Source organism: Numida meleagris, chromosome 8, assembly GCF_002078875.1.
Source record: "Numida meleagris isolate 19003 breed g44 Domestic line chromosome 8, NumMel1.0, whole genome shotgun sequence".
Classification (NCBI taxonomy): Eukaryota; Metazoa; Chordata; class Aves; order Galliformes; family Numididae; genus Numida; species Numida meleagris.
In genome coordinates this window covers 16,696,198-16,717,129 of record NC_034416.1, presented here as the reverse complement: position 1 = coordinate 16,717,129, position 20,932 = coordinate 16,696,198, and the positions used below count along the sequence as shown (strand labels likewise).

Here is a 20,932-nt window from a genome sequence, read left to right as displayed (position 1 = left end):
TGGCTGAGTACTTCAGGTTCACAATCTTCCCGACGCTCAACTAGACATACAGATACTGGTTGAACATAAATTGTTGCTAGCTAAGCATGTCTACTGCTAATTAATTAACTTGTAACGCTTGCTTACTCAGCACTCGGTCATTATTTCTGGACACCTGCTCATCCTTGGATAGAGATCAGTGTGGAAGGAGGATAGAGGGGGGCATCCTGATGCTGCCTGTTGTCTCCCAGCCTACCCACAGAGTGAGGCAGCCCGGCCTTGTGTGGAGGCCCTGGCTTCTTGGATGTCTGCTTTTCTTTTGCCGAGGGTCTCTTCTCCAAAGAGAACAGCCTTACAACATGCTTTCTAGTCCACAATACTATTCCCATACTATTCACAATTATTACAGTTTTACAAGTGAGAATTAATCCCATAATTCAACTCTATTTCTAAAATATGTTACTGAAATATATGGTATTTCTACTTTTTCAAGCAAGCTGTTTCTAAGGGCAAGATACAAAACACATTGTGCTCTTCTTCTTTAGGTCTCAGCTGTGGGTACGTGCTGTGGTGCAGCTGGCTGAGCCACTGCCTGCTATGGGCGAGGTGGCAAGGTGGGCACATTACAGGAAGTCTTCCTGTGATGTTACTTCATCCAGTGTTCTTCCTCGCTCATCCTCTTGATGAACTTTCTTCATTGATGCATGCTCAGTAGGAGAATGCCTATTATAAGTTATTTGTAGGTACGAAAATCGTAACATTTGCTCATTTTGCACACGACCATTATTTCCGGATATCTGCTCGTCCTTGGATAGAGAAGTTTGGCAACCTGTCTTTTAATGATATATACTGGGGTGTTCGAAGATAAGGAGGATAGGGGGGAGTATCTCGATGTTTGCCTGTTGCATCCCAACCTAATCCCAGAACGAGACAATTCAACCCTGTTTGGGGTCCTGGCTTCGTTATTGTGTTTCTTTTGCTGAAGGTGCTTTGTCAAAACAGAATAGCCTTACAACATGCTTTCTAGTCTATGATGCTACATCCGTAACTATTTGCAACATCTAAAAGCTATTACAGTTTTGCAAGCAAGAACTACTCACGTAATACAACAATTCAACAACCATATTTCTAAAAATACGCTACTAAACTGTATGGCATATCTACTTTTTCAAATCAGCTATTTCCAAAAACACATTACAAAATATATTGCAGCCTACTTCTTCAAAATAATTTTCCCCTCTTCAGTAAGCTTGCGAATTCTCTTGCAAAATCTCATATTGCTCACGCTTAATCACTGTCAGTAATGCCCGAACCTTCTGGATTAGTCTCTTAAGTTTACACCAATAGAAACAGTTTGCAATTGTTGACATTGGAATAATCACCAGTAATGCTAATGATGCATGGATTAACACGTCCAATACTTTTGCCAGCGTCGGAGAATACCCTACAAAGTTGTCCCACCAGTGATGCGCTGTCTCTGCCCCAGTTTGCCTTGGGTAATTATTATTTTCACCGGGGATTTGCGTGAGGTTTTGTTACGCTTTCGGGTGTATTCTTTAAATGATTTCGTCTGATTCAAAATTTGAATCTGCTACTACCATCTCCTACCGCCGCACCGCACAGCCCGCCCGGCTCCAGGCGCTGCCGCGACACTCCCCGCTCCCGCCTTTGGCCAGCTGTGCCCGGTCTGCTCCGCCCGGCCCAGCCGCCCCGGGGCGGGCACAGCCTGCGGCACCGCCCCCACGCAGGCCGCCCTCCTTTCCGGGCCGCGGCGGTGCGGAGCCCCGCGGGGCCATGGCCACCTGGCGGCGGGACGGGCGGCTGAGCGGCCCGCAGCGGCTGTGCTGTGCGGGGCTGGCGGGCGCGCTGAGCCTCAGCGTGACGGCGCCGCTGGAGCTGCTGACGGTGCTGGCGCAGGTGGGCACCTGGCACTGCGGGCGGGGGCTGCTCGGCGCCGGGCGCAGCCTGTGCCGCGCCGAGGGCGTGCGGGCCCTGTGGAAGGGGAACCTCACCGCCTGCCTGCGGCTCTGCCCCTACAGCGCGCTGCAGCTCGCCGCCTCCCGCCGGTAAGCGGGGAGGGGGATCCCGGGCCGGGCCGCGCCCGGAAGGAGCGGGGAGCGGGGCCGGGGGGGCCGCTGGGACCGCTCTGTGCGCGCGGGGGCTCCGCGGGGCCGCGGCTGGAGCCGTGCGGGTTCCGCGCCGTGCGTGGCTCCGGCTGATCCCTTCCGCGCGGGCAGGGGCCGCCCGAAGCGGAGTTGTAGCGCTGCTCAGTCACAAGTGGAGTTTCTACCATCTGTATCGAAGGAAAGGACTAAGTCAGGATTCAGATCCTTCCCCCCGTTGCTGTTCGGCTGCCGTTCTGCAGCTCCCATCGTTCTCGAAGGTGATACCGCCTTATTTGCTTTAACGTCTCCGAGTCGGTGCTGCCGCGGCCCCAGGTTGCGGGGCGGTTCCGGGGCTGCGGGAGCCGGTGGCCCGGCCCGGCCGTTCTGCCGCTCGCAGCGCTGGGGCTCGTTTCTCGTTCCGTTGTGCTTCTGAGGGCAGCTGTGTGCAGGCGGAGCGCTGCCATCTCTGCCCAGCTGGGCAGCGTCGGGTCACCCGCAGCCACCCCTCGCGCAGCTGTGTGCGCACAGGAGGCCGAGCTGCCCGGGGCTCGGAGGAGAAGGTGCGTGCCCTGGCAGTGCGGCTCGGCTCGGCTCTGGGCGCGCTCCAGGTGTGAGACAAGTGGGTGCGGGCATCCGTCACACAGCACAAAGTGCAGCGTGTGTGAAACAGCGTCAGCTGAGCAAGCAGTGGCTTGTATGCTGTTGTCAGTTGTTTTGTTCTGCAAGAACAAAACTCTTTTGGTCTGCTGTTCGGTTCAATTAGCGCTTCAGAAACAGAACAGTAGGTTTCTGTACTTCCAGCCGCGACTCTCTCAGCTCCTTTTGCTTACTGCCCACTGCCTCGGTGATGCTTCTCACTGATTTCAAACGCTCTGCGTACCTAGCAACGTCCTGTGCACCACAGAGGTGTCAGCTGGAGGCCAGCCTTTGGAGCTGCTTCCATTTCAGAATTTCCAACTCACATTCAAGCTCCTGAGTGTGGTGGTGCTTGGGCATAAGTTTCCCTGTGGGCCCCCCTGTGCCAAGCCAAGCAGCAGAGGTGCATGCGGGGCTTCTCAGAAGGCCCCATGATGAATGCATTCCAAGGACAGCTGGAGACCCCTGTGTATGGGAACTGCTGAATCACAGCCTGAACCTCTGATTGAGCACCTGGAGGAAAGACCCAGCCAGCCCTGGGAGCACAGGGGAAGGCAATTCACTGTGTGACCAGAAGGAGTGGAGCCTGGCTCCACCTCTCTTAGGCCTCATTGAAGGGCTGACTGCCCCTGAGGAAGGATCTTTCTGGAGATCCCTCCTTGGTGGAAGCTTTTCCCTGTGAACCCAGAATCTTCTGATACAGGTGAGCGATCTACTTCCCTTCCCTTGTAGCACCTTGCTATCGTGCTGGTCCTTCCACCTCTTTTGTAACACCTTTTCTATCATGTTGGTCCTTCTGATTGCTACACGCATGTCTCTGACTGATGGCTGATGTCAGAGATTTTCTTGCAGGTGGCTTCTTCATTACAGTGATTTTCAGCCTGTAGATAAATGGGGGTTCAGGGGACAAAAAGGACTTTGGAAGTCTGTTGCCAAGCCAGTAGGTAAAGTGGGGGAATGGTTCCTCGCCATGTCTTTGCGACTTTTGTTGTTGTGTTGGAGCTCTGGATCTCCAGCACAGGACTGCAAGTCAAGCTGTGTGTGTTCAGTCTGTGCTGGGAACTGTGGTGCAGGTGGAGCTACGTGAGCTGCCCCAGAGAGCTCATTCAGGTCCTGGAAGTATCTGAGCTCATGAATGCTGCAGGTAAAGCAAATGGCACGTGGGGAGCTGTGTGCTCCATCTCTCACCTAGCTGTTGGCTTCCACTTCTGTGTTTCTGCATGGGTTCTTAGGCATGTTGTTTTGAGTCTGCTGATGTTAGCCACCCCTGTGTTCTGATTCACAGAGACCTGATGCTTGTATGGTGTTAGAGAATACGGGGAGGTCTTGGATGCAATACATATTGAAGCTTCAACTCCTGCTACTGGAGGAGCTTGTGTGCAGAACAATTAAATAGGATCGTATTCTATGATTCTAATTATATCAAGAATAATCTGCCTTCTTATTTCATGGGGTTTTTTTTGTTGTTGTTGTTTCTGCTGCCATTAACAATATCTCTTTTATGCATTTACTGTAGACTCGTTACGCTTTTCACGGATGAGTTGGGCCATATTTCCCACTGGAGAGCCATCGTAGCAGGAAGCCTGGCTGGCATGGTTGCAACCGTTGTGACTTACCCTACTGATGTAATTAAAACCCGGCTCATTGTGCAGAACCGACTGGAACCATCTTATGAAGGAATTCTTCATGCTTTTTACAAAATTTATCATCAAGAAGGACTTCTTGCACTTTACCGTGGTGTTTCCCCAGCTATATTAGGTAAAATAATCATGGGGGAAAGTGGCCTAATTGCACATTGTTTATTGTAGCTATATATTTGCTTGCTCACGTGATTTCCAAACACGTGGCAGTGTTGTTCTGTAGAAGGTACGTGGGTTTACAAGGCACAACAATACTGATCTTTGCTGCTGTTTTGTTGCTTCAAGTTATGACCCAGAGTGTTGAATTTATGTATGGTTAAGCGTTCGTCAAAATGCTTTCCTTTTGCAGGTGATGTAGTTGTGCTCAGGTGCAGGATTTCCCTTGTTTAACTCTTTTAAAAAATGTATGTGTGCCATGCCTGTGATTCCTGCCAGGGTGTGTCTCCCTGGCTGCTTAGTGAGACCAGTACGAGCAGTAGCGTGTAATCAATGTCAAGATTAGTGATAGTCTCTCTTTACATGAAACAGCTATTTAATTATTTTCTCTCAGTAGCTTTTTAAAATGCCATTGGACTTTGTCTACTTTTTCTCAATATCATGTTTAAAAAAAAAAAATTGTAGTAATAGTGTGGAATTGCACTATGAAATGCAGAAGAGCACAAAGCAAGCAGGAGAGGACAGAAGCATTCCTCATCAGCTTGACAGAAGTGGCAGCTCTGTTTACCTGTCCAGCTGCTAGGGTTGGGTTGGACTGCAGAAGGAGCTTGTTCCAAAAGAGCTGACCTGCTGTGAGACTTGCCAGTTTTAATATGCAAATATGTGCATCTGTCACCGTGTCTAGATGCTAAACTGTGAGGGTTTGATGGCAAACAGGCAGCTAAAAATAGAAGTTCTTCTAAATATTGATCTAATTTGAGCGACACGAGAAGTAAGCTGGCAGCAGTTCGTACTGTCTATCTAGGCTGTGTAATGAGAGCTGTTTTCTTAGTGCACAGTGTGCTGATATAAAACCTCTGCGTGGTTTGCTTTCTAGGTGCCATCCCATTTTCTGCGGGCTCGTTCTTTGTTTACATCAGTCTGGACAAAATCTGGCGAGAACCCATAGTTCGTTTTACTCCTCTTCAGAACTTCATAAATGGCTGTGTAGCAGCTGGTGTAGCGCAGACGCTTTCTTTCCCCTTTGAGACTGTCAAGAGGAAGATGCAGGTACAAAGCACTGATGTTGCTGTACTTTGTTATAGGAGCCTGTTTTGGGGGCTTGGGATGAGGGTAGCCATCACTGCCTTGTTTCTCTTACCACGTAGGCTACAGAGGCTCTGGTTTAGGTGGGTTGTGGTTTTGGTTTTTTCTTTGTTTTTTTTTTTTTTAATATCTGAAAATTCATTGTTTTAAGACTGTTACATTTTGAACGTAGGTTCAAGCATGCCACGGGATTTATGTTTCCTCTCAGACTCTGTCATTAGCTTTATTACTTCTTCATATAATTCTGTCAAATTCTCACTGTTGAGAACTGGCAAATCTTCTGTCAAATACAGACATTCCATTTGTTTGGTGTTAGCTAGGATGAATGAGATCCATGTTGTTTCCAGTGCTGGCGTGCCTGCTGTTTATGCCTGGCATACGTACTGGTAATCACAAGAAACTTGCTCAGCACATGTTAAATCTGAAGGATCAGAACCATCCTCACTCTTTCTTCTGACTCCTGCAGTTAATGGATGACTTCACAGTTGCTCCCATTATCTTGCTGATTCTTTTTCCTGAAAGTTTAGTCATAAAAAGCAAACCAAACAAAAAACCTCACACCCCACAGTTTGTGTCTCACTGCCATAATTCGTTTGATGTTGTCATCTTTGTCACCTTTTCCTTAGAGCTTCACCAGTAGAATAACTGTGAACAGCTGTCATTCTTTGGTGGCTCTTTGGCTCTGGCATATGAATTCCTTCTTTCAGCCCAGTTCATGGAACTGTAAACTTACAGGAAGCTTTTGTGATCTTACCCAAACCAACATCATTTTGTGTGGCAGCATTATAGAATCTCCCTTCCCCCATCCCCTGGTGGGTAAGTCACAAGCTAGAAAAAGGTCAGGGAAGCTGTGAATTCCCCTCTTCTGCTCCAGGGTTCCCTTTTTCAGACAGAGCTCAGCTCCAGTGTCACAGAAGCGTTCAGTGCCCTCTCTCCACCTTGTGATGAAGGACTTCAGCAGAAGTGTCTTTTTTGAGACCAGCTCATGTAGCTGATATGTGCAGATGGTAAACTTTAAGCTGAGCCCTTTCATCAGGTATCTCTTAAAATGTCTCAGGTAGGAAGCAGGTTCTGGGTGTGAAAACTGTTGATTTTTTTCAGCTGTACCAGTGGGTCTAAGAAGATCAGTTACCTCTTGCAACTCTTATTTTTCTCTTTATCTTCAGGCTCATAGCACTATTGTTGCCTGAAGAATAAAGAAAACATATATTGTGCTGTTTCCCTTCTAATCTTTTTCTGTTGATGTATTGGTTACTTAAACATTCAGTTATTCAGTTTTCATAATAAGTTTGAAAGTAATTTCCAGGAGTGAATGATGTGATGATGTTCTGTGTCCAGCTTTGTCTCAGACAAGGGGCCATTGTTCATCTTGTTGCCACTAGGCTGTGCTCTTTTGCTAATAGGATGCTTAAAACCCCTCACATTTCCAGAATAAGGAATTGGATTAACTTTGTAAATATGTGGGAAATAGACGTGTTAAAAATGTACCTGAAACAAAGAAATGATCCGTGACAGAGAGGTTTTTTCCCTCACAGAGCTGTTGCAACAACTGAATAGTGACTTCCCAAGCTTAGAGAGGCAACACGTGTCCAGCAGTTTATTCTGACAGCATGGGAGAAGGCAGAGGTGTATTCAGAAGCAGCTGTCTAGGTGTGTCGGCCCATAACTCATCTGGTACTGGAAGTGACGTAAGTCATGTAGGCCTGTCTGGAAATTAGTTCTTTTGAAAAGCGTGCCCAAGCTGATACGAAGCAAGGTATGGAACTTGTGTGAGGTGATCCAGGAAGTGTTGTTCATGGTTAGCATTGGGGGTTGCTCAGCCTTGAGAGAGTCAGCTCTTCAGTGTGCCTGCTTGCCGATCTGGTTAGCCTGAAGGGTGATGGTCAGAAGACAGGAATGATCAGAATGGGCATCATGCAAAGGGATGTAGGATAGGAGAGAATAAGGCAGGGAAAAGCAGAGCTTTGAGGCATTTCAGTGTTCCACAGAAAACAGGGGAACACCTACCTCTGAGTTCTCGTTTTCCTCAGCCATTTTATTCTGCTCGGCTTCCATTCAGCGATTCTGTTTTCTAGCTGATAAAAAGAGAGGTGTCCCAAAGCCTTTAGCCAGCTTTGGACCTCATGTGAGTATCCTGCTTGGTTTTGAAGCCACAAACGCTAGTTTTGTGTATGGAGAGGAACCCTGCATGTTGTAGAGGTCAGTATCAGACAAAAGCAGTATGTAGCCAAAGCATAGAGCTAAGTATATAGCCAAAGACAACTTCCAGAGAACTCACTGATGATGGAGAAGCAGAGAGTCATAAGACAGTCTCAGAAGCTTCTCTGTTACTGTCTTTTCTGTTACTGATGCTGAGCACAAGCCTGAACACAAAACACGCAGTTCAGATCTTTACCTGATGTGCTAGGCAGTGGTGGAAGAGTCAGCTCCATCTGTCTCCTCATCTAGAAAGGCATGAATTGTTTGCAAAGACTGCAAAATAAATTCTGCTATGGGAGGAAGCGTAAGTACTATTTCTAGTCTCTGTTGTAGTCATTTTGTTTCATCCTTTCTCATTTTACCCATCTGACTCCTACAGTCCTGATGTCAGCAGCTTCTGTCATGGGCATCTGTGGGAGCAGGATTTGCCTGTCAGTGAGCAGTTCTTCCTCTTTGCTTCAGTGATGATTTATGATGTCAGATTTTTCTAACTGTGGTTTCTTCCTTCTCTGCTGCTAGAATTATCTTTATCGTGTTGTTGTTTTTTTTTTTAAAGATGCTGTGTTTGCTAAATAAACTTGAATGACTTTCTTAAATGGGACATTAATTAGAATCATAGAATCGTATAATTATCTGGGTTGGAAAGGACCTACAAGATCATCCAGTCCAACCATCCACCTACCACCAATAGTCCCACTCAACCATGTCTCTCAACACTATATCTAAATGTTTCTTGAACACCTCCAGGGACGGTGACTCAACCACCTCCATGGGCAGCCCATTCCAGCGCCTGACCACTCTTTCAGAAAAGTAGTACTTCCTAACATCCAGCCTAAATCTCCCCTGGTGCAACTTGAGGCCATTCCCCCTCGTCCTGTCACTAGTTACAAGAGAGAAGAGGCTGACCCCCAGCTCACTACAACCTCCCTTCAGGTAGTTATAGAGAGCGATAAGGTCTCCCCTGAGCCTCCTCTTCTCCAGACTGAACAATCCCAGTTCCCTTAGCCACTCCTCATAAGCCCTGTGCTCCAGACCCCTCACAGCTTCGTCGCCCTCCTCTGAACATGCTCCAGGGCCTTAGTGTCTTTTTTGCAGTGAGGGGCCCAAAACTGGACACAGTACTCGAGGTGGGGCCTCACCAGGGCTGAGTACAGAGGGACAGTGACTTCCCTACTCCTACTGGCAACACTATTTCTGATCCAAGCCAGGATGCCATTGGACTTCTTGGCCACCTGGGCACACTGCTGGCTCATGCTCAGCCGAGCATCAACCAATACCCCCAGGTCTGTTTCCTCTACGCAGTCTTCCAGCCACTCTGCCCCGAGCCTGTAGCGTTGCCTGGGGTTGTTGTGGCCAAAGTGCAGGACCTGGCACTTGGTCTTGTTGAACCTCATCCCATTGGCTTAATGTGGTTGAGTCTCTTTGTTGTGCTATGTGGTATGAGTGCTCTCTGTTGTGACTGTCCTAATTTTATTCCTTTGTCTTCCTTTTTTCACTTTGCTCCTGATTGGCATGTTAGAGAATTAAGAGGTACTGTATGCATGATTCAGCATGGGCGCGTGGCTTTTGTTGCCCGTCTGTAGAAGGGGAATATGGAAGGGGAGGGTTGTTCAGGGTGATGTTCTGCAGTAGATGTTTTCCTGATTCACTTACGCTTTCTCAGCTTCTGACCAAAAACTTATGATCTCTCTATCCTTCTGACTGTTTGTTATTCTTGCTTTTCCTTTCTCATCTCACGGTATCTAAGTGCTATTCGGTTTAATATTGTAGGTTTATCTAAGTGCATGCAAGAAAACTTTTAAGTCAGGAAATACCAGCCTGTAAAGGAGCCTGTGTCTAAGGGAAGCACTGGTAATATTCTTCTACTTCCCCACATCGTCTTTTTGTCTGTGATGACCTTCCAGAGTGTGTAGTACACTGAGCTCTGGCATTTCAACCAAGAAGGTTGGGTTTAGAGCTCTTTACATGCTATACAGAATATTTTTAATAGACTGACACCAGCCCTAGGCTATGTGCGAAGCTGAGCATCTATAAACATGCTGGAGGGCACTGCAAACCTGATACTCAAGTTTGGCATTTCCCTCTCTGCACGTGGCCTTGGTGGGAGGCTCAGCTGCCCCTGGCTGGCACTTCTCAGCTTTCACTCCACTTTGACGTGTTTGGGAAGGCAAAATGCACAAGGATGACCCTAAAGTCTCACAGATCCTCTCTGTACAGGTACTTCTCACCTGCTTACATAAACAAACTTTGCACGTGTTGCAGAAGTTCTGTCCTGTGCTTGCATTTTGCTGATATAGTTTGTTTTAATTTCTTTAACTAAAAGTTGTGTGAACTCTCTTTTGCCAGTAGATGTTACTCAGGGACAGCCATCAAACTCTTGTAAAATAGAACAAACATACTATACCAAAGGATTCGGTACGTTTTTGGTGTTGACTGCATAGCATCCTTAAGTTTTGAGGACATCTCTCAGCGTAAGACATTGTTCAAGATGTCTGATCCTCCTGTTTTAAAATCCAGGCTGTGAATTCTCCCCGCTGCTGTAAGCAAGCAGGCTCGTTGTTCTTGGTTAGTGTAGGGTGCTGCCATGCCTCACCCATGAAGTGGCCTCTGTTCAGTGGCAGAAGTGAATCAGTCAGAGCTCAGCTGCCTGTAAGTCTGCAGCATGGGAAGACAGGTTGTCAGTGGCTTGGTTTTTTTTGGTCCTTTGGAACACAGGATGCTCTGCAAGTGTGAAATTTGTTGTAAATGATGTAAATGCTTTGAGTTCTTTGTAACCTAAACAATTGGTGCTGGCGTGGCAGCCTCGGGAAGCTCGCAAGCTGCAGTATCCCTGCTGTGTGTGAGATCTGCGGTGCTCTCAGCTGGGAATACGTTACTGGAGCCGTGACCTGGTTTAAAAATAAAAAGTGCCTTTTGGGTCATGTGGTTCACACGACATCTCAGAAGCATATGTGCTCTGAGACGTCGTGCAGGGAGACCTTGTAGCAGTGAACTGCACAGGAGCCTGAGTCTTGAAAATGTTCAGAGATGGTTCCATTTGGCCATCAAGTGGAGCAAACTCTGTAGTATGTGAGGCAGCGAGGAGCAATATTACCACTTTTAATTATGATTTCCTGATGAAGTAAGGCTTACGTGGTTCCTAGCTGTCTGTCCTTGCCCCAGTAACTTCTGATCCTGCTGTCTGATTTCAACTCAACAGATGTTTCAGCGATACTAATTTCCTTGAAAGTTTGTGCCAGGAATTGCACAGATAGAAATGAAATACCAAAAATATTCTTCCTGAAGGGGAAGTGGCAGTGTGAATTCCTGCCTTTCCTACTTCTCCCCATGATCTCATGCTCCTCTTCCCCTTGCTGCCAGGATTTAGGTACTGCGTCTTCTGGGTATTACTTCAACTTAGAACCAGCCTGGCTCCTCTATTAACCAGTAGTTAACAGAAATCAGATTCTGGTTTTGGTAAAATCCCTTCCTTTGTCCCCTTCTCCCCCCATGCCAAATTGCATTCAGCTACTAGCATTTTTATTATTCTGGTGTTGCAACAAAGACATTTCATAGCACAGTCTCTGAGGATATTGCGGGGTTAGTGCCCTTCTGCTTTGGGGAGTGCTGGTTGGAGTACGCAGTGAAACAGTGCCTGAGAACAGCTACGTCAGAGCAGCATGGGCTTTGCATTCTGTAACAGCTTCAGGTAGCTTTTGTACATCTGAACAAACCTCCAGTGCGTTTCTCTCCAATCCCCAGGCTGCCCAAGGAGAGAAAGGCAGAGCCTGGCTGCCTGTGAAGCTGAAATGCTGAACACTGCCAGTGGAAAACGTGGGTAAGAGAGAGGAAATGGTAAATAAGGTTCAGAAGTAGAACTGCGCTGATGTAACGTCCAGGTCTGCCTTGGGCCAGTCTGTGCTACTGCTGTGGGTCTTTAACCTGTTCATCCAGGGTGCTGTGCTGTGCTAAGTATGTAATACTCACTCCAAGCTGGATTACAGCAGGAGCTTAGCAGTGCAGCACAGTGGTCTTCCAGAAGGAAGCAGAAAAGCACGCTGTACCCATCTGGTTGTGGGAGGAAGGCAGAGCTAGGGCACGCTGCGGCTACTATGGCCATCACTTTCAGCAGGGAGATGGCCACGTCTCCAGAGCAGCAGCCACCACTGTTATCCCCTAACGTGAGTGCCATGTATTGGTTTGCAACAGGTCTGTGCTTGGAATGATGATCCTGTGACATATGAGGGGATTAATTATGTAACATACTTCATAAGCAGGAGCTAAAACTTTGTGGATGCTCCTCTTTTATATCTGATTTATTCTGATACAGTGTTGTTCTGTACCTCATCCATGTAATGGCCAGTGAAAATATGTCCACAGAAATGCTCCAATCCTTTAGAAACATTAATGTTCTCCTGAATTCCTACAAAGGCAGTGGAAGATGTGGGAACTCGTGTTGTTTTTCACTGTGTGGTGTATAGGAACAAGCTAGCCTGCCTACAGGTTTATGCCATTTAGAAAATCACTGCTCATGTACGTGAAAATTGTGCTCCTATTTGTAAGGCTTGAGCTGAATCATCACACATTTGAAATGACCCAAAAGCCTCCGTGCAAGGAGTTTGCACTACCACCTTGAGGAAAAAGAGCTCTGTATTCCTTATCTAAGATTTCTTTGTAGCACGAGCATTAAGAGCAGGGGAAGCTCGCATCCAGTAGCAAGGAAGGGATTCTGCGAGAGAACACAGAGCCTCAGGATGCAATAGGCTTGGTGGTGGTGTATTTAAAGCTGGGGCAAACTCTTTTGAGCAAACAGTAAACTGTTTAACACCCTTGGTGCCAATAATTTCAGCAAGGCAAAGAGATTTGGCCGTGGTTCAGGTTGTAGAGGAAAGGACAACATGTTCGTAGAGTGCAGGAAGCTGTCAGTCAGCTGCTTTGCTGTGATGTGCTGGAAATGATTGCCTCCCCCTAGCTGGTCATTGTTGGCCTTACTGCATGCCCGAGGACCTTCACCTTATGTTCTGGTGCAGGGGTAAGTCAGCATCACTAGACCAACAGCACAGAAAAGGCTGTCACTCCCACGTAAGGCTGTCTTCCAAGAGGGGGGATTGGTTTGCCCAGATCTTTACATTTTTTTCCCCTGGTATTAATACTTGTTCACATCCCGGTTATCTCTTACTTGAGTTGTTTCTGATAAGCATTCAGTCTTCACTTGAGTGAAGTTTCTGTTGATTGTAGTAGCATTAGCCTGAATGGAAACTGCAGTATTTGTCCTTCAGTTTCCTTTGAACTGCAGTGACACTCGCCTCTTGCAAGTGTCCTCATGAACCAGGCTGCAGACACAAAGACTTTCTTATTTTAGCTTCCAGATTAAGAGCATGATCTTGTGTGCTGTGTTGTAAAATGCTTTCCTGTCTTTTTTTCTTTTGGTAATGGATCAAAAGTGTAGGACTCCAAATCTGCTGAAGATGTGTAAATAACAGACATTTTTACTATATCTGATTTTACTATATCTTCTGCTATATCTTTCTATCTCAGAATCGTATACCTTCTGTGGTAGCTACAGTACTGCATCCTACTGCAGGACATAGTAGTACTGCTTTAGTGTGCCATTAGTACTGCCCACTCAAAAGATGGAAAAAAAAACCCAAAACTTTGTACCAATGATGTTTTTACAAGCAGAAAGGGGAGAGTGAAAAGTATGCTAAATGGTCACTTTAAACTTGTGAATTCAGATAGTGGCAAACCAAATAGTCCTGGACTGCTCCTGGGAATGTTGTATCTGCGAAGGGAGGGAGGGGACCACGTGCCTGCATTTTGCTTTGTCCCTCTCTTGCTGCTATGAGCCTTGGGAAGATTAAAACAATTGCTCTTTGGGTGGCACAGGTCTCACTGCAGCTGCACTGGAGTACATCCACACTTGAGTGCTACGAGGAGAATAGGGAGCAGGGGACTGGAGGAGCTCGTGGAAGCAGAAATCTTGAGAGGGGTGTGTGATTAGTTCCCAGTGTGGGGGGATGTTCTTGGCACCCAGCTCGTGCTGCTGACGGTGGGAGAGATGGGGTCTGAGAAGTCTGTAGGTAACCATTAACTTTAACCAGAGTTTTGTCACAGGGCTTACCCCTTATTTAAATGGTTTGTTTATGTGAGGAATGTCACCCCGAGCGTGGGTCGAAGGGTTTCTTCATGCACACCTCCAGCTCGTGGGTTGCCAAAGCAGAACAGACTGCTATCTTCGGCATGGATCACAGTGACTCCTTAGACTTGGTGGTGTCTGGATACTGAAAGATCATGTTTTGAGAGTAGATAGAACCAATTGTGCATTTGATGTGCTTTAATCACTTGTACAACCCAGCATCCATCAGTGTAACGAGATGAGCAGCTTAGCCCTGTTACTGCTGTGCCTGACACCTAGGTGCTCTGCTGTCAGTGCACTCAGCTGTCCAGTATCTCCCACCTCTGCCGTGTGAGGCAGCCATACCTGGAATGGAATGAAGTCCTTAGCAGTGCTGGTAACAAACAGCTCTCCGTTCAGCTGCCCGTAGTGCCGAGTGCTGTCAGAAGAGGGGAAGGAAGCCGCTTTGAGGTGCGTGGTTTGAAATGTCTCTGTCACAAAGCTGATCTTTTTGGAATGAGATTTGTTTGATGTGTATGTGACAGTAGGTTTCTGAGAAAAGGTGGGGAAACTCGTCTGATCTGTTTGGTCACTTCCATTTTCCAGCTGTGGCGCTGCAGGGCGGTTACAAGGATTGTGCAGACACGCTTAGAGGATGCAGGACCACCCAGAACCCACAGCCATCTTTTTTCATTAAAAACAGTGGCAAATGAAACATCTTCCCCCCCACACACCTCCTTTTGTCTTTTATTAAAACATTCTGAGTTTGTTTAGCTGTATTCCAGAATACCAAATCCTTAACTATGCGCTAACGTAATTTTTAGATTTTCTTTTGCAGCAGACGACTGCAATTCTTTGGACAACTGCTGCTTACATACTGTGTCTAAGGTCTTAGAAACACTGCTCCCATAAAGGAGGAAGCCTGGCAAAGCACGCTTCAGCCCCCGAAGGGGGATTGAAATCTTGAAAATGGCTGTAACCATAGTGAATGTTACTCTAAGCAGCCTTTCAGTGAATCTCTCAAGAGGTCACTGTCTGTGGGCAAATCGGAAACCTGCGGCTTTGACTTACCTGTTCCTTTTTAACTGTGTTCTGGATGTGTTTGCTGCACGCAGACCCTTACTGAACACCTGCACTGGTGTTGTGGGCAGGAGTACTGTCATCAAAATCAATCCGTGTGTCCCTTTGCGATGTATACAGTAACTAAGGGGATTAAGTTAAACTGCTGCAGTTAATTCTGGCAGGTCATGCCCTGCCTACCACAGAGGGACTTAAAAAGGAAGGAAGGTCCACGATAGTAGCACTCCTGCTTTCCTGAAGCGTTTCAGAAAGTTGTTTCCCTGCACTGTGTTGCTGCCTGTACCTTCCTTTACCATAAAAGCTCATGGCAACTGGCTCATAGTCCAGAAAGAAGAACAGGATTTTGATTCCAGCTCTCCTCTGACCACTGTTGCACTATTAAGGGTATCTCCAACATTTGGGCACTCCTCTAAGCATCCCTGGTGCTAGTGTTACCATTCCTAGTGGAACTGGTCCCTGAAATCTCAGTTGCAGCACTCAGCATCTTCTACAGTACAGTCATGAGAGTCTTCATAGAGCAGTTTCTCAATTACTGTCCTTCTCTCTGGGGGATTTAGCTATTGCTTTTTAAACCCTTATTACCCCTAAAGTGAAAAAGCCAAGCAGGCAGTTTCCTTGTAGCAAGGGAGCAAAAGTGAACACGTGCGTGACCCTTGGCTACCAGAGTAGCTCTGTTACCTTGATCTTTCTGTAGAGGCAGGGCTGGTAATACTGTAAAGTCCTGTCAGTTAAATCCCATCACATCTGCCTCTCTGAGACATAAACCAGGAGGCTGTGGGAATTTGCACCAGAGATGGCAATTATGAAAACAGCAATAGCCCTATGGAATGGGAAAGGCCAATGTAGACACAAAGGGGATAAGTGATGAGAGCAGCTCAGCTGCTCTTTCTTCCAGAAATGTGATCCCTGTCTCGCAAATCAGGTGTACGCTGTTGAAAAAAGTTCAGAGAGAAGCAAATACATCTGTTTCCTCCTGCTTCAAGTGTAGAAGGCCACAGATTAATCCTCAGCCCTGCTCATGTCTGGCATAAAAGAGCCAGGACGTGACCAAGGGAATCCAGAAGCCCCCAGGTAAGGACGCGGTGAAAGCGTGTTGCCTGCTCTCTTAGTGCAGACAGCTGCTTTCCTAAAATCACCTCCCGAAGTCCTGCCAGAACAAACAGTATATTTTCACCTGTAACCTGCTGTCAGGAGCATTTCACGTGTTTTTCAATCGTATACAAAAGTACTGGGGAGAGGGGGGGATTAAAAAAAAAAAAAAAGAAAAAAGAAAAACAAGACTAAAGAAGATGCATGCAGTTTGTGGGGGAGGCTGTTAGTTTTTTGTTTTGTTTTTTTTTGTTTTGTTGTTGTTTTTGCATTTGCTTCTAAAGTTTAGCTACAGACTTGCCAGTAACGCAGCGAGATACAACAACCTTTAAACCATTTGATTAGCAGCTTCTCTGGTGTATCTGGAGCACGAGCCTTGGTCTGCTTTCACTTTTACCATCCAAGTTGCCAAGTATTTGAAATGCTATAGCTCAGGCACGTAGAAAATGTCATCAGCACTTGTCTGCTAACAAGAGGCTTGTCATCACAGGCTTAGCAACTCTGAGAAGCTGTGGCTTAGTTTGACCAAGCAAGGAAGAAATGCTATACCACGTGGTGGTTCAAATAAAAGAGAAGATAATAACATCCGTATTCACCAGCTGATTAACAGTACTTGTCCTGTCCTTATTAAACTCCTGCCCTGTGATGATCAGCTGTATGTCCCAGTCATCAAGTTGTGTCCTGGGGTCCCCTACAACTCCTAACTGAGAGTTGTGACTTGATGTGGGTATGACTGAGACCCTGATGTGCCAGTGCAGAACAAACCCACAGCTTGCTGCATGTGCACAGATGGGTGAGGATGGGATTATTCGAGGTCAGGTTGTCCTGTCTGCACTAACACAGTGGGAGATTAATGAAGGAAGGATTTTGCTGTTAAAAATGACACACTACACTTCCTCCATGTGAGCCAAGGCGGTCTACGTTGCAGTTGGACATGTAGCATCAGTCCAGTGGGATGTTCCCAAGCTGTTGCTAGCTGGCTTGGATGAACTGAGCACGTAGCAAAGATACTGGGGCACAGGTGCCAGCTGCTTGCCTGCAGCCCTCGGCGGGCTTGTACAGCCTGTGCTGAGATGTGGCCTTCCATCTCTGCTGTTGCTCCTCAGTGCATAGTGCAGTTTGCTCTTCTCATTGCAGTGTAAACATGGCCTGAGCAGAAGAGTCAAGGCAGCGCGCTCCTGTTTTATCCGATTTACAGGAAGGCCCGGTGGTGTCCAGGGCCAACCCCAGGCTTCCTGCCCGCTGGTGCTCTGCTGCCAGGGTTCTGAAATGCCTCTCCCAGACATGAGCAGTGACATGGCGCAGAAGGAAGTCCTGGCGGAAATTACTGCTCCCTTTCATACTTCTCAGGGAGTGAAATCCCTCTCTGTTCAGTGTGCGAAGCCAAAATAGTTGATACTTCTTGGTTAACGGAAGAATCCAGATCAGTCTGTTCCTTACCAGGATTAAGAAGATATTTATTCTTAATTATGCTGGTTTTCCTCTGCTTGTTCTGAACCCCTCTGCTCTCTTGAACAGGCGCAGAGTCCGTGGCTCCCTCAGTGCGGCGCGGTGGATGTCCATTTCACGGGCATGGCTGACTGTTTCCGGCAAACCGTGAAGCACAAAGGTGTGCTCGGACTTTGGAGCGGCCTCACGCCCAGCCTGCTCAAGGTGAGCTTTTGTTTTCATCACTGAACTAAGGCATGCTCTTGCACAATTCAAGTTATAAAGCATGTGGCATCCCTCCGTACTTATTAGCGGCTTATAGATGACAGAGGCAATCACAGTGCAGGTATAACCTCGGGCAGGTTATAAGCCAGCTTTGGATCACAGGTTTGGTTGTATTTCTTTAGGTGTGAGTTCAGCTTTGTATGTGACTTCTTTCAAGTTCATTTGAATGCCCTTAGGAAAGGGAGTGTTGCTAACACACAAGCCAGAGTATGGATGGGGGACAGCAAGTGATGCACTTAAAGCAGCTAACCAAGTTCTGCCTTTCAGCTGAGCTCCAGTAATTTGACAGAGTGTACCTAGCTGTAACAAAAACAGCTCTTGTATTAACCCCTTCCACAAAAGCCAAAAGCTGGATTTTGCAATGAGCTGGTAGCGCGTGCGTATCAGTTACGGCAGCCCTTACAGAGTTGAAAGCATGAAATAAAACGTGGTAGCTTAAATGGAAGGTTAATTATTTAGTTTAGATAAATATATTTTACAGTGCTGCATTGAGGATTACTTACACAGAGTACTACTGGTCAGCTGTTGAGTGGTAACTGAGCATGACTAGTAGTGATGGCCTGGCTATGGCTGGCCCTGCCTTGGCTGCTATAAAGGCACGTAGCACCAGGGTTGCTCGTTTTGTGCACGGGAAAAGAAGAAAGTTGTTCAGTCATTCTGCTTTATGCGGAATAAAGTCCGTGTTTCCTGATAGGATTTGCTGAGGTTGCTTAGGACTTGCTTAGATATTTTACAAGTTGTGATGACCTACAGGCTAGCACAGACCTTGTTCCTCACGATGTTGCTAGAATTAGCTGTATACTAGTAACAAACTCCTCAGCATGATGCAGGTGCCAGCCTACTCTGAGGAGACTCTGACTTCGCATAAGTGAGCACAGTTCTAGTAGCAGATCCCATCAGACCTGACATTCTAGAAGTTTCCCTTTATAAAAACATCTAAGAACACTATTCCTGAGTATAACACACTGCCTTTATTTTTTTTTAATCAGATTGTTCCATACTTCGGTGTTATGTTTAGCACCTTTGAATTCTGCAAGCGGGTCTGTCTGTACAGAAATGGTTATATCGAATCTCCTTTAAGCTACAAGCTCACTCCTGGGGTGGATCAGAGTTTACTGCCGCAAGAACTGAGAGAATTAAAGCGCCTCCGAAGAGAAAACTTCGAGCCAAAGAAATCAGCTCTTGAAAACTGACATCAGAGCGTCCATTGGAGAAACCTTTTCTTCAGAAACTTTGCAAGAAAGACATATTGAACCACAGGTACCAGCATCTCAGCAGCTTGCATGGCTTTAGGACTGAGACTACAGGATGCAGGGGATGAATAAACCTTTGATCTCATTTGCTGAATGGATGCAAACAATAAAAATAGCAAGCATACGCTGAGGAGGAGGAGAGATGAAACTAGTCTGAAAACGCTGTGTGCTATTGCAGCTTGAATTGATGCTATACTAGGTGCTTCTCAATGCTGAATAGCCACTTCAAGATAAACCACTTGCAGAGAGAATGAAAACTGAGACAAGTACAAATTGCATCTTCAAAACATTAAGAAAGCTCAAATGGATTTTTTTAAAGTAACTTGTGATATGAAGTCATCAGAAAATGGTAAGCAGACTAGATAGGCAACATGCAAGCATTTCGTCTGGAATCTCTTCTTTGGTGATCATGTGTGGATGTGACATTCTGCAGGTGCAGAATTAGCCTCCGTTCATTCACACTCCAGAATCCACTCTTCCATTTTTGAGACTTACTTGAGAATAATAATTTTGTACGAGTCTTTGGCATAACAATGAAAATATGCTGCTGCAATTGTGTTTCTGCTAATGGACTATAATACACTGGAATGACAATCTTGTAAACTGAGGTGCTTACTGGGAATCTTTCTCCCTTTCTCCTGTGTACATGAGTTATTTCAGGCTTAGGGGGAAAAAAAAGTTTTCCTGAAAATCTCTAACTGAAATATTTCCTGAAGAATGCAGTCCTTAAGTGCGTCATCTATTTCAGAGCCACGAGCCTTACGATGTTTTTCAGTATTTTAAAGCTCTATTTTTATACTAAACTACTTCTCAGTCCTTGTGCGCATACTCCTGTGCTGCTCAGAACTTGCCTGCAGAAGAGCACTGTGCACACGTCCTCTCACTTTCCCACTTGAACTTGTGCAGTCCAGGACCCACAGCACTTCCTCAGGTTGGAAACTCAGCACCACCACCAGGTTCTCACTGGTGCCAGTGTTACTGATAGGCCTCTCACCAGGCTAGGGCCCTTTCAGGCAACGTAATATCATTATTTGAGATAATTGTTAGACCTGCTTTGCAGCTGACTCTTGACATTGATGTACCCTACAGCTGAGGTCTTGTGGTATCCAGTAATGGGCTTGCTCTGTACTGCTACGATGGCTGGTTTTCTTCTCAGAGAGAAGCACAGATGCTGATAGCAGAACTCAAGATGGCAGGGAGCAGTCCTTGTGGCCCATGCATCGCGTGGAGGCTGTAAGTACTTCTGGCTCTCATCACTCTGCTTAGTGAAGGTGTTTTGCTGTGCCTCAGTTTCCCTGTCTGCACAGTGTCAGTAACAATCCTGACATTTATTTGATGTGTATGAATAAGGAAACACGACTTGTGAGCAAGCTGGGGAAGAACTGATTTCTGAACAATGACCTGTTCAAAGCATACTTACATGTTGGGTTTATGTTTTTTTAATTGATGTTGTATTTCTAAATAGATGTTAAAGATGGAGCGATTGGTGTGTATAAATGTTTGCTCACCTCTTCAAACCTTGTGAGAGTCAAGCGAGTCAGAGAGGTGCCTCTAACTTGTTTGTGATGTGCCACTGCCACCTTTGTAGTACAGCTTACTCCTGAGGCCTATAAACCATTCATTAACCTTGTGTCAGCCGAGCCTCTCCGTTGTGTAATTGCATCTGCTTAGGAGGAAGAGCCGGGGCACTGCAGGCTGGTGAGCCTGGGAATAGGACGGAGCAGGTCCTCCTGGAAGAGATGTTAAGGCACACACAAGGTGAGCTTGCCCTCTTCTGTGAAGAAAGGCTGAGGGAGCTAGCCTTGTTAGTGCGGAGAAGAGAGGGCTCTGGGCCGATCTCACTGCAGCCTTACAATGCTTGAGAGGAGCTGACGGTGATGGGATGAGGGGGCTTTAAACCAA

General features: G+C 46.6%; 1 protein-coding gene across 1 annotated transcript; it reads left to right on the top strand.

Annotated features, from left to right (window-relative positions):
- Window positions 1,724-20,665, top strand: SLC25A43 (solute carrier family 25 member 43). The gene is made up of 5 exons (XM_021406305.1): window positions 1,724-2,045; window positions 4,237-4,478; window positions 5,394-5,566; window positions 17,583-17,717; window positions 18,767-20,665. Exons 1-5 carry the CDS (start codon window positions 1,774-1,776, stop codon window positions 18,968-18,970), a joined length of 1,026 nt encoding a protein of 341 aa, XP_021261980.1. The 5' UTR covers window positions 1,724-1,773; the 3' UTR covers window positions 18,971-20,665.